At 34.8% G+C, this 13,715-nt stretch overlaps 1 protein-coding gene across 3 annotated transcripts in view; it reads right to left on the reverse strand.

The window, feature by feature from the left end:
• The window catches only part of CEP162 (centrosomal protein 162), a 114,310-nt gene that overhangs the window by 78,330 nt on the left and 22,265 nt on the right, over positions 1-13,715 (reverse strand). For all 3 annotated transcript variants that reach the window (XM_060616090.3, XM_060616089.3, XM_060616092.3), the window contains 3 exons: positions 9,702-9,817; positions 7,456-7,486; positions 857-970 (listed from right to left, as the gene is read on the reverse strand). In XM_060616090.3, coding sequence (XP_060472073.3) covers positions 857-970; positions 7,456-7,486; positions 9,702-9,817 — 261 coding nt within the window. The remainder of the gene's footprint in view (positions 1-856; positions 971-7,455; positions 7,487-9,701; positions 9,818-13,715) is intronic.

Below are 13,715 nucleotides of genomic sequence, written 5' to 3' on the forward strand. Positions count from 1 at the left end.
AGAACTACAACAAAAAAAGAATATAACAAATATCTGAGATGCGTAGGTGGCTCAGCCAGTTGAGCGTCTGACTCTTGATTTCGGCTCAGGTCATGATGTCACCACTCGTGAGTTTGAGCCCTGTGATGGGCTCTGTGCAGACAGTGCAGTGTCTGTTTGCGATTCTCTCTCTCCCCCTCTCCCACTCACGCTCTCTTTCTCTCTCTCTCTCAAAATAAATAAACTTAAAAAAAAGAATACAACAAATATCTGAAACTTATGATTTTAAAAAACTCAAAATACCATTACTGTTCTCACTAACTTTATAAATAAACATTATAAATGTAAACATTTAGATTTATACTGATAAAACACCATTTTTATCTACACAGAGAATACTACATGAGATTTCATTTGCAGGTAAGGATTCCACCGCTTTACAAGTTTGAAAAGGCATGGTTCAATGTACATTAGAATTTTGGAATGTGATTTAACTTTTTCCTGCACAGAGGAAAAAATGAAAAGCAAAGTAAGACCAAAATCTCATTTCTCCTACATGTTCCAAATTTAACAGAATACTCTAGAGGGGCAGAGAAAATTATTTAATATTACCTATAGTATTACACTTTGTATCAACAGCTTTCATACATTTATTTTTTATTAAAAACAGACTTTACTTGGCCTAGTAGCATTAAGTGTCACCATTATCAAATTCAGATTACTTAAGTTGTTAAATATGGTAAAAAATGTGGGATTTAAATTTTTATTGTTGATATAGCTATTACATATATTATTATATATTATATTTCCTTATCTAGAAATAAAGTCATTTAGTCATAAACTCCTATGTATTTAGAGAACAGTTTTTCACTTTTACCTGTTCCTGTCATTTCATTATCAGTCATTTCTGGCAGGGACTTTGGCTTAGTTGCTCTGTCCTGTTCATCAAGGTTGACCTCTGCAACAGAGTCTAAGGAATCAAGCAGTACCACTAGAACAATATAAAAAAAAAAAAAAATTAGAGCAATTGTACAGTTCCTTCAATTTAGTATTTTAATCATATGCAAGCTGTATAAAAACAAAGATATTTACATGTAAAGAGTATATAATCATATATCTGTAATAAGTATGATCACATTAACACACATAACTATACTTATATACAAATCTAATGTACATTTATGTGTGGGATGCAAAGGGCCCGTGAAAAATAACAAAAAGGTATTCTCCCCACCCAACTTTATTGAGATATAGTTGACAGTTAAAAATTGTATATATTTGGGGCGCCTGAGTGGCTTCAGTTGGTTAAGCATCCGACTATGGCTCAGGGCATGATCTCATGGCTCCTGAGTTCAAGCCCCGTGATGGGCTCTGTGCTGACAGGGATTCTCTCTCTTTCCCACTCTCACTTGTGTGGGCTCGCTCCCTCTCAAAATAAATAAACTCAAAAAATTGTATATATTTAATGTGTAAATTTGATGTTTTGACATATGTATACACTGTGAAATAATGACCACAATCAAGTTAATTAATATATCCTTTACCTTATATAGTTACCTTTTGTGTGTGCATATGGTGACAACAATTCAGATTCCCCCTCTTATCAAATTTCAAGTATTAAGTATAATCATGCTGTTGTACATTAGATCTCCAAAACTTACTTCTCTTGTATAACTGAAACTTTGTACTCCTTAACTAACATCTTCCCATATCCCCCTCCCCTAGCTCCTGGTAACCATCATTCTACTCTCATTTCTACAAGTGTAACATTTTTAGATTCCACATATAAAGTTTTTTTTTTAATGTTTTATTTTTGAGAGAGAGAGAGAGCGAGCGAGCAAGCATGAGCGGGGCAGGGGCAGAGACAGACAGAGAGGGAGACACAGAATCTGAAGCAGGCTCCAGGCTCTGAGCCTTTATTGTTTTAGAAAGGTTGGTAAAGCTCTGAGCTTTTAGCAAGTTGTAATCTTTTTGCTGGTGGAGGGTCTTTCAGTCTTGATGGCTGCTGATCGATCAGGAGTGGTTGCTAAAGGTGGGGGTGGCTGTGGTACTTCCTTAAAGCAAGACGACAGTGAAGTTTGACACATTGACTCTTCCTTTCACGAATGATTTCTCTGTAGCATAGAGAACTTCTTTACCCACAGAACTTTCAAAATTGGAGTTGATCTTCTCAAACCCTGCTGCCCCTTTATCAATGAGGCTTATATAATATTCTAGATCCTGTGCTGTCATTTCAACAAACTTCACAGCATCTTCAGCAGGATGAGATTCTATCTCAAGAATCTACTTTTCCTCATCCCTTCAAGTTTGACCCTAAGGTTTCAACAATTCAGTCACACATTCAGGCTCCACTTCTAATTCTTATTTTCTTGCTGCTTCCGCCACATTTGCACTTAACTTCCTCCACTGAAATTGTGAACCACTCCAAGTCATCCACAAGGGTTGGAATCAACTTCTTCCAAACTCCTGTTATATGTTGGGAACATTCTTCCTCTAAGTCATGAATCCTTAATGTTCTTAATGACATCCGGAATGGTGAATCCTTTCCAGAAGGTTTCAATTTACTTTGCCCAGATCCATCAGAGGAATCACTAAGTAGCCCAACTATAGTTTTATGAAATGTAATTTTTAAGTAAGACTTAAACATCAAAATTACTCTTTGATACATGGGCTGTAGAATGGATGTTGTGTTATGAAACACGGGCATGGGAATAACATGAATCTCATACCTCTATCAGAACTCTTGGATGATCAAGTGTATCATGGCCTATCTTGATTTTTGACATGCCTTCCTCGTTGAGCTTAATCATTTCTAGCCTCAGATTTAAAGTGAGAGACGTGTGGGGTGCCTGGGTGGCTCATGCAGTTAAGCATCTGACTCTTGGTTTTGGCTCAGGTCATGGCCTCATGGTTTTGTGAGTTCGGGCCCCACATCAGGCTTTGTGCTGGCAGCACGGAGCCTGCTTGGGATTCTGTCTCTTCTCTCTCCACCCCTCCCCCGCTTGTGCTGTCTTGGTATCTTTCAAAATAAAACTTAAAACAATTTTTAAAAAATAAAGGAAGAGACATCTGATTCTTCCTTTTACTTAAAACATTTAGAACCACTATAGGATTCTTAACTGGCCTAAATTCAATATTGTTGGTCTCAGGTAATAGGGAATGCTGAAGAGAGGTAGAGAGATGGGGTAAGAGCCAGTCAGTGGAGCAATCAGAACACAACATCTATAGATTAAGTTTGCCATATTACATGGGCATGGTTCATGGTGCCCCAAAACAATTACAAAAGTAACATCAAAGATCACTAGTTACAGATTGCTATAACAAATATAATAATGAAAAAGTTTGAAAAACTCCAAAAATTACAAAAATTTGACACAGAAACACGAAGTGAGCAAATGCTGTTGGAAATATGGCACTGCTATATTGGCTTGCTTGACGCGGTGTTGCCACGCTGCATAGTATCTGTGAAGCACAATAAAGCAAAGAGCAATAAAATGAGGTATGCCTGTATTAAAGAGACTATCCTTTCTTCATTGTACATTCTTGGCCCTCTTCTTGCAGATCAGTCATAGATCAGTTGACTACAGATGTGTGTATTTATTTCTAGGCTCTATTCTGTTGCAATGGTTTTATAGGTCTGCTTTTCTGCCAATAACATACTGTTCTGATTACCATGGTTTTGTAATATATTTTGAAATCAGGGAGGATGATGCCTCTAAGCATTGCTCTTTCTCAAGCTTGCTTTGACTATTTGGAGTCTTTCGTGGTTCCCTTTGAATTTTAAAATTGTTTTCTATTTCTATAGGGAACGCTATTGGGATTTTGATAGGGATTACCTTGTAGACTTGTATATCACTTTAGGCAGTCAGGACATTTTAATAGTATTAATTCTCCCAATCCATGAGCACAGGATGTCTTTCCATTTATCTATGTCTTCTTCATGTTTTCTAATTTTCACTGTAAAAATCTTTCACTTCTTTGATTAAATTTATTCCTAAGTTTTTTATTCTGTTTTTTGTTTATAAAAACATTAAGTTTTGTATGTTGATTTTTTTTAATCTGGAAACTTAATTCATTAATTCTGCCAGTTGTCTTTAGGGTTTCCTATGTATGTGATCATGCCATCTGCAAATAAATACAATTTTACTTCTTCCTTTCTGATTTGGATGCCTTTTATTTCTTTTTCTTGTCTGCTGTGACTAGAACTTCTAGTACAATGCTGAACAGAAGTGTGAAGAGGAGGAATCTTCGCCTTATACTGAACCTTAAAGAGAAAGTTTTCAGTTTTTCACCTTTGATTAAAATGTTAGCTACAGAGTTTTCACACATGGCCTTTATTGTGTAATTTCTATTTTGTTAAGAGTTTTAATCATGAATGGATGTTGAACTCTGTCAAATGGATTTTTTTGTGTGTAAGATGCTCCAGGGTTTTTATTGTTTTAGTTTTTATTTAAATTCCAGTTAGTTAACATACAACATAATATTAGTTTCAGTTGTACAATACAGTGAATGCTGAAGTTCAATGCTTCCATACAACTCATCAAACAAATGCATTCCTTTATCCCTATCAGCTATTTAACCCATCCCCCCAACAAACTGGTAACCATCAGTTTGTTCTCTATAGTTAAGGGTCTGTTTCTTGGTTTACCTCCCTCTCTCTTGCCCGCCACCCCCCACTCTGTTCATTTGTTTCTTAAATTCCACATAGGAGTGAAATCATGGTATCTGTCCTTCTCGGACTTATCTCGCTTAGCATAATACTCTCCTATCATTTGCAATGACATGGGTGGAGCAATGTATTTTCTTTCATTTTGTTAATGTGTTTTAACATATTGACTGATTTGCATATTCATATTGATGTCTTAAAATCATCTATGATGTAAGTGTTTACACCATAAACACAAGCAGGCTGTCCAAAACAGGCTTTTTTCTTTTCTTCCAGAATATAGCTGTTAAACATATACCAACATAACCACTGGTTGAGACTCTGTAAATTACACTTTCTATTGTTAATTAACCATCTTTTTATTCCCCTCTTTGGCTTTATTGAGGTATAATTGAAAAACAAAGCTGTAATATATTTAATGTGGAAAATGTGATGATTTATGTAAATTGTGAAGGGATTCTTACAACTGAGTTAATTAAGGCATGCATCACCTTTTTGGTGAGAACAGCTAAGTTCTACTCTCTTAGCAAATTTTAATTATATAACAAACACAATTGTACTTATGTTATATAGATTCTCAGACTTTTTTTTTCTCACTTTTTTTTTTAATCTTGTAACTGAAAGTTTATACTTTATTAATCTCTCCTCATTTTCCCCACCCCTCAGCTCCTAGCAACCTCATTCTACTGTTTCTGGGTTCAACTTTTATTTTTAAACTCTATCTGTAAGTGATACCATGCAATATTCACCTTTGTCTTGCTATTTAATATAGCCAAGTGATACATATTGTTGCAAATAACAGAATTTCCTTTAGGACTCAACATTTCATTAGTATATATGTGTCACATTTTCATTCATCCACTGACAGACATTTAGCTTGTTTCCATACTTGGCTATTATAAATAATGCCGCAAAGAACAGGGGACTATAGATATCTCTTTGAGATAATAATTTTGTTTTCTTTGGATATATATCCAGAAGTGGGACTTCGGATCACGTAATAGTTCTATTTTTAATTTTCTGAGGAGTCTTCATACTGTTTCCTGTAGTGGTTATACCAGTTTACATTCTCACCAACAGCAAATAAGAGTTCCCTTTTCTCCACATCCTAGTCAGCATTTGTTATCTCTAATCATTTTGAAAACTGTCATCCTGACAAGCATGATGTAATATCTGTGTTTTTTTCTTTTAATTTTTTTAATGTTCATTTATTTTTGAGAGAGAGAGACAGAGAGCGAGCAGGGGAGGGCAGAGAGAGAAGCAGACACAGAATCCAAAGCAGACCCCAGACTCTGAGTTGTCAGCACAGAGCCCAACGCAGGGCTTGAACTTACGAACCATGAGATCATGACTTGAGCTGAAGTCAGACACTTAACCAACTGAGCCACCCAGGTGTCCCTCACTGTGGTTTTTAATGGCATTTCCCTGATAATTAGTGAAGTTAAGCATCTTTTTATGTGCCTGTTGGCCATTTTTTGGCTATTAATTTGTATGAGTTCCTTGTATGTTTTGCATATTAACCCTGTATTGGACATGTAGTTTGCAAATACTTTCTCCCATTCCACAGAATGTTTTTTCATATTGTTCATGGTTTCCCTTGCTGTGCAGAAGCTTTTTAGTTTGATGCAATCAACCTCATTTATTTCTGCTTTTGGTATGAAATCTAAAAAACTGTTGCCAAGACCAGTATCAAAGAGCTTATCCCATGTTTTCTTCTATGGGTTTTACAGTTTTAGGTCTTATGTTCAAGTGTTCAATCCATTGAGTTCAATTTTGTGTATGGGGTAAGACAGGGTCAAGTTTTATCTTTTGCATGTGGCTATCCAGCTTTCCAAACACTATTTACTGAAGAACTATTCCTTTTCTCGCTGTGTATTCTTTGTACCACTATCAATAACTAATTGACCATATATGCATGTATTTATTTCTGGACTTTCCGTTGATCTATGAGTCTTTCTAAAATGTCAATACCATACTATTTTGATTACTATTCCATTGATCTATGTGGGTTTTTTATGCTAATACCATACTATTTTGATTATTGTAGCTTTGTAATGTATTTGAAATCAGGAAGTGTGATACCTCCAGCTTTATTCTTTTTTCTCAAGATTGCTTTGGCTATTTGGGGTCTTTTTTGGTTCCATGTAAATTTTAGGATTATTTTTCCTATTTCTGTGAAAAATGCCATTTGAATTTGATATGGATTGCATTGGATCTGTAGATCACTTTAGGTAATACAGACATTTTAACATTAATTCTTCTAATCAATGAACACAGAGTATCTTTTCATTTATTTGTGTGTTCTTTAATTTCTTTCATCAATGTTTTATAGTTTTAAGTGTACACCTCTTTCACCTTCTTGGTTAGTTTATTCCCAAATATTTTATTCTTTTTCATGGTATTGTAAATGGGATTGCTTTCTTGTGGTTTTCTTTTTTTTGAGGTGTCTTTGTCTGGTTTTAGTTATCAGGGTAATGCTAGCCTCATAGAATGAGTTTGGAAGAATTCCCTCTTCCATTTTATTTGGAAGATTCTAAGAAGAATTGATATGAATTCATCTTTGAATATTTGGTAGAATTTACCCATAATGCCATCTGCTCCTAGTGTTTAGAAAAATAATATATTCTTACATATAACAGGAAGGATTCAAGACAAGCATAAGGGACCTATCATTGAGAAAATCTGTGGACTTTAATTCATTAAAGATATTTAAAAACAAAAGACAGATAGCAATTTGTGCAGAATTATTTTGATACTATTCTGAATAGACCAATTTTTGCTATCTAAATATGTGAATATGTAATATTTACCGTTAGCCAGCATGCCAGTTTTCTCTTCTTCCTAAATTAAAAGAAGAAAATAATCATATTATTTGAAACCAAAATTATATAAAATGACCACAATGCAAATAGTAGCAAAATTTGAAAACCAGTGTTTTACTCCATCATGAGAAAGAAATGTACCTTCCAGATTTCTTTTATTACTCCCATTCACTAATAATTTTACAAGACTAGAGAACATAGCTATGAAAGAACTTCAGGACTGTAGCAATTACCAATTAATTTAGGCCTTTATAAGCCTTGTTTAAAGAATCTCGATGCCATCTGCTCATTCACCTTGCTTAGAAATTCTATTTTTTGAACTCCAACATAACATGGATATTTTATATAAGATTCTTGCTATTATAACATCATCAATCACTTTTCTCTTCTTTTCAAAATTAATGATCAACTATAATTTGTAGTCTGTTTCAGTTACATTTTGAGAGACAAAATTTTCAAAGAGGCAGGCCAACAAATGGCAAGATAATTGAAATTTATCAAAATTATAAGTTCCGTTAGAATAAGTTTTATAATTAGTGTCACCTACGTTCTCCACTTGGATAGGCAACATGTAGGATTGATTATTCCATAATAACAGAGCTTTAATTCCTTCTACACTGACACATTTTTATGCAGGCCTATATTTTCTTTTCTTTTTTTTTTTTTTTTTTTTTTTTTTTAAGAGAGAGAGAGTGCATGCCTGAGCAGGGGAGGGGGCAGACAGAGAGAGGGAATCTCAAGCCTGCTCCACCCTCAGCATGGAGCCTGACGTGGGGTTCAATCCCACAACCCTGGGATCACGACCTGAGCCAAATCCAAGAGTCGGATGCTCAACTGAATGAGCCACCCAGGCACCCCTATATTTCCTTAATATATCAAACCACTGTGTCTTCTACTGACTTATTTTTCATAAAATATTTAAATTGCCATATTCCAAATATAAATGCTAGTAAGCTTCTAAGGAAAGCCAGCAGATCACATTAATCTTCATGTATTTCTAAAGGTCTTATTTTCCCCACTAAACTGAGTGATATAGAGACAACTAGTGACAAAGCACCAGGTATATTTAAAATGAGAGTATCTACTGATACCTGGGAAGTATTTCTTGCTTCTGTTTAGACAGTCTATGGTTTCACACATGTTTAAAACATGTAATCCTAACATGCAGTCCCCAAAGAGACCTGACTATATAGATCAAGACTAACATAATGGGGTGCCTGGGTGGCTCAGTCGGTTGGGCGTCCAACTTCAGCTCAGGTCATGAACTCGCGGTTCGTGAGTTCGAGCCCCATGTCGGGCTCTATGCTGACAGCTCAGAGCCTGCTTGGAGCCTGTTTCAGATTCTGTGTCTCCCTCTCTCTCTTTGACCCTCCCCCATTCATGCTCTGTCTCTGTCTCAAAAATAAATAAACGTTTAAAAAAAAAAAAAAGACTAACATAACAAATAGTAATTATCCTACTTGTTAATATAGGTAGCTTCAGAGAGTTCTATATGGCAGACATTATGTAGTAATACCCTTAGCCAATCTTGCTAAGAACTAAGAAGAGATCTGAAGTATAGCAACACTGAATATGAATGAAGTAATGAATTAATTCATGATCTTAGTCTAATAAGTTTCAGACAGTAATGTCACTACTAGCATAAATACTGAGGAGGGATGTTTTTTGTATTTCACAAGGACAAGATCTACCAAAGAAAGTGTAGCTTAATATACCTGTTTAAAAATTAGATTTGAGATTTCAATTAAAATTTTAATTTTTAAAGCTTAAGGAAATTACTTGCCAAAAGAGATCCTCTAGAAAATCAATTGCCAGGGGCACCTGGGTGGCTCAGTCAGTTGAGCATCTGACTTCGGCTCAGGTCATGATCTTGCAGTTTGTGGGTTCAAGCCCTGAATCGGGCTCTGTGCTGACAGCTCAGAGCCTAGAGCCTGCTTCAAATTCTGTGTCTCCTTCTCTCTCTCTGTCCCTCCCCTGCTCATGTTTTGTCTCTCTTTGTCTCTCAAAAATAAATAATGTTAAAAAGTTTTAAAAAAAGAAAGAAAATCAATTGCCAAATTTATTACAATTGACATCCTGAATTAAGAAAATGTCTGAGTGTTAAGAGACCTATAGCTTTACAACAATGAGAAAGACAATAAAGAACTTTGTATTTTGAGCTCTCCATATAGTGACAGTCAGCTAAGGTGATGAAAGAAATTTCAAAACTGTCAAATATATAATTGATGCATCACCTGTTTGGGTACATGTATTTTTTCAGATTTGGGATTTTCTTTGGAATTAGTCTCTTCTTTAGTGGTCAAAGGTGCATCAATATCCTCCTCGTCTTCAAAATCATCACTGTAATTTTCTGAAGAAAATAATTTAAAAAGATACAAGAATCACACTGTTAAAAAAGTCATATTCCAATAAAAGACTGCTGAGTTCCAAAGAAAGGAGACTGCATAAGAATAATTTGCTGAAATATTTACATAAAGATATCTTTAGAGAACTTTTTTTTTGCAAAGATTTAATCAGAATTCAATCCGTAGACTTAAGTTTATTTTGTCATCTTGTACTTTCAAATAGTTATAAGAGTTTTAAATTTTAATCTTTTAAATTATTAACAGACTAAAAATTTCTAGAACTGTCCAAAAATTTTTATATCTTTAAAACAAACTTTAACACTAAAGACAAAGTCTCAAATACCCTACTTATAAAAGGCAGTGCTTTTTTGAAACCTTGATGTTGTTAAACACAATTGTTAAATTTGCTTATTTTTTTGATTTTTTTTTTTTTTTTTTTTTTTGTCTGTGTAGGTTATTTCCAATGTAAGCCTGAAACAGTACCTATGAAAGGTCTATCTCTAGCCCTTCCCTTGGGTAAATACCGGCTCTACATGACCTAACATTTCCCAATCTTGGGCACTTCTCAGCTAATGTCCCAAATCATATCTCAGTTATGTTACACCAGAAGGGAAAGGTGTGTCCATCTTAACATGATGCCATTAGACTACTTCTGGAGAAGGTGTGGAAGGGACTATCTGGCCAGGATTTCTTCACCAATTAAAAACAATTTTTTTAACGTTTATTTATTTTTGAGAGAGAGAGAGGGAGAGAAAGAAAGAATGTGAGTGGGGGAGGAGCAGAGACAGGGAGACCCAGAATCTGAAGCAGGCTCCAGGCTCTGAGCTGTCAGCACAGAGCCTGACACGGGGTTCAAACCCACAAACTGTGAGATCATGACCTGGGCTGAAATCAGATGCTTAACCGACTGAGCCACCCAGGTGCCCCACTTCCCCAATTTTTAACTTGTTTATTGCCCTTAAAGGAATGACTGAGATCTGTGACCTTTTCAGAGTGGAAACCATCATTCCAGAAATAAACATGACCTTAACTATATTTCAAAAATTAGATAACATTCAGAAACAAGATGGCCTGATGAATGAAAGACTGTATGAGGTACTAGAGAGTCTGCTTCTGGAATGGCTGTCTTTTAGAATGGAGAGGAAAACTTGAGTTTAATTAATAATGAAAATCTGGAAATGAATTTGAGAGGGCTTAGAAGTTAAACAGAGATGTTTCTGAAGGTAAACATCTCTGTTTTATTAGTTCATAAGAATACAAAGTGGGTATAGTACATGAGGTAAATAAACTAGCTTAGTTGGTTAACTACTCAATTATCTATATTCTGAGGCTGAGAAGCTGACCTTTGTTTCTCTCCCATATAAGAAAGAACACTGAGATTTTCTAAATATTAGCAGACATAATTAAATTTGCAAAACAGTTATTTTCTAAATATTAGTAGACATAATTCACAAAACAGCTATCAAGAAATTACTTTGTATTAGACATACTTCTAGATTCTAGAACCAGTATAACATGATTAAAATTCTAATATTCTTCGTGGGAAAGAAAATATGGGAGGGTATGACAATGAACTTAAACAACTATGTGGGATTTGAGAACTACTTGAAATCAACAGAAGGAAAATAGTGTTTGTTTGACTACAAATAGGCAGTATGCGAAACAGTTTAGATAGTATACCATAGCACTTAAGAGCATAACCAGGAGGGGCACCTGGCTGGCTCAAGTTGGTAAAACATGCAACTCTTAATCTCCAGGTTGTAAATTCAAGCCCCACATTGTGTATAGAGGTTACTTAAAAATAAAGTCTTAGGAGCCAGAAGGCTTGGCTTTAATTCCTGGTTCTACTACTTACAGTCTAGAATCATTGGCAGGTCACAAATCCTCTTTGCCTCATTTTCCCCATCTGTAAAGTGAGGATGCTAATAGCACTTATCTCAAATGGTTGCTGAGAAGATTAAGAGTTAAAGTGTTTAGAAGAGTGGCTGGTATATCATATGCCCTATTTAAAAGTGTTAGCTATTACATTTAGTAATAATTATCTTCGTTAGCATTATTATAGCTAGTGTTGCATTTAATCTGAATCAAAAGTTAATAAGGCCAAATATTATTTTGGATTGGAAAAAGTGCTAATGTGCATTTTTCAAAATTACATTTTGTTAGTTGCATTTTGTAACTGAATCATCTACAGGCAAATACTATAACATATAAATAACCAATCCCTTCTCCAGGAATTTGTCATGAGTAAACTAAGGAAAAATCATTGGTAGATACAGAGATGACAACAGATGAGAAATAAGTGGAAATAAAACAACGTATCAGAGATTTCAGAAACATTAAGGCAAATTAAGTTTATATAAAAATGAAAGAGTAAAACCACATTGAGAAGGTGGTTTTCACATGAGAAATCCCAGAGATAATAATATGCAGGCTCTTCCATATTGTTTGGAAAACAATGAGAATATTCATTTGTAGTGTTCTAACCTTTTTGAGACAAATATGTTATACATTCAAGGTACTATTTCTATTATTATATTCCCTAACTTTGCAACTTTGAAAATATTATTTGCATAAATAGAAGAAGTTTTTTAAAATTCAGATAAAGTAAATAACAGTCAATGTATAAGATCTGAATGATAGATTTTGTAGTCATTTTCATTCTTTGTGGGAAAATTTCCCTGAAAATTTTAATTTGAATACGATGCAACCTACAGGACTTTCTCCTCTACTATCCTGGATTTCAAGAACTTTGTAAACAATGAGTAAATTGGACTAAATATATGAAACAACTCTTTACAGACATTGGACAACTGGCAGCACAAAAATATGATTCCTAAAAAAAGAAAAACAAGTGAGGTGAGCCCTATGGAACTTGAAGGTACATACATTCATGAATGTTAAGCAGGGAGGGGAAGATCAGGACAGTCTCACTGTGCTAAGGTGACAGAGATAAGAGCAGAAAACCTGGGCAATCGGAAGTTGTAGGGCAGTAACAGAGGAAATACCTATGTAGAAACAGAGCTCTAAAGATCTGCATGAGGTCTCCTTGAGTCTTTCCTAAATATTAAGTCATATTTGTATAGTTTGAGCAACTGAAAAGCTACAGGCTGGAAAATTCACAGAGCTCACAAGGGGTAGTGAGACTCTGGAGCTCTACCCAGCTGAAGTAGAAAAAAATCCTCATTGTTTAATAGGGTCATTCAGTAGGAACCTCAAAAAGGCTGTGCCTTACTCCTAGTGTCAAACTGTACTGTGGAAGTCTACTCTAGACTTCCTCTAATAAAGCACAAGAAAAGCCTTGAAAGGATCAAGCTAGCAAAATCAGTTATCTGCCAGAACAAAGCTCGACACTCTTTATAAGAAAAAAACAAAATGCAGACACTCAACAATGTAAAAGTCTGCAATATCCAACACCCAATAAAAAAAATCACTAAGACTTACAAGGAGGAAAATGTGACCGTAACTAGGAGAAGCAGCAGTCAATAGAAAGAGACCTACAAATGCACAAACATTGGGATCAGCAGAATATGTTTAATGCTAAGAACTTGAAAAAATGAACATGAGAAAAGATAGTGAAGAAATTTTTTTAAAAAGACCCAAAACTTTTAGATTGAACTTCTAGACTGAAAGAAAAAAAATATAAGATTCAATGAATTAACAAAAGATCAAAAGAAAGAAGAAAAAAATCAGTGAACCTGAAGACACAGTAATAAAAACTGAAGAACAGACAGGAAAAAAACTTAAAAAAAATGAAAGTCTTAGTTACCTGTGGGGCAAAATTTAGTCATTTCACATAATTATAATTAAAGTCAGAGGGCAGGGGATGACAGAAATAATATTTGAAGAATTAATGGGCAAAACAATTTAAAAAATGTTTTATTTTTTTATTTTAGAGAGAGAGAG

Source organism: Panthera onca, chromosome B2 (assembly GCF_046562875.1).
Source record: "Panthera onca isolate mPanOnc1 chromosome B2, mPanOnc1 haplotype 2, whole genome shotgun sequence".
NCBI classification, from domain to species: domain Eukaryota; kingdom Metazoa; phylum Chordata; class Mammalia; order Carnivora; family Felidae; genus Panthera; species Panthera onca.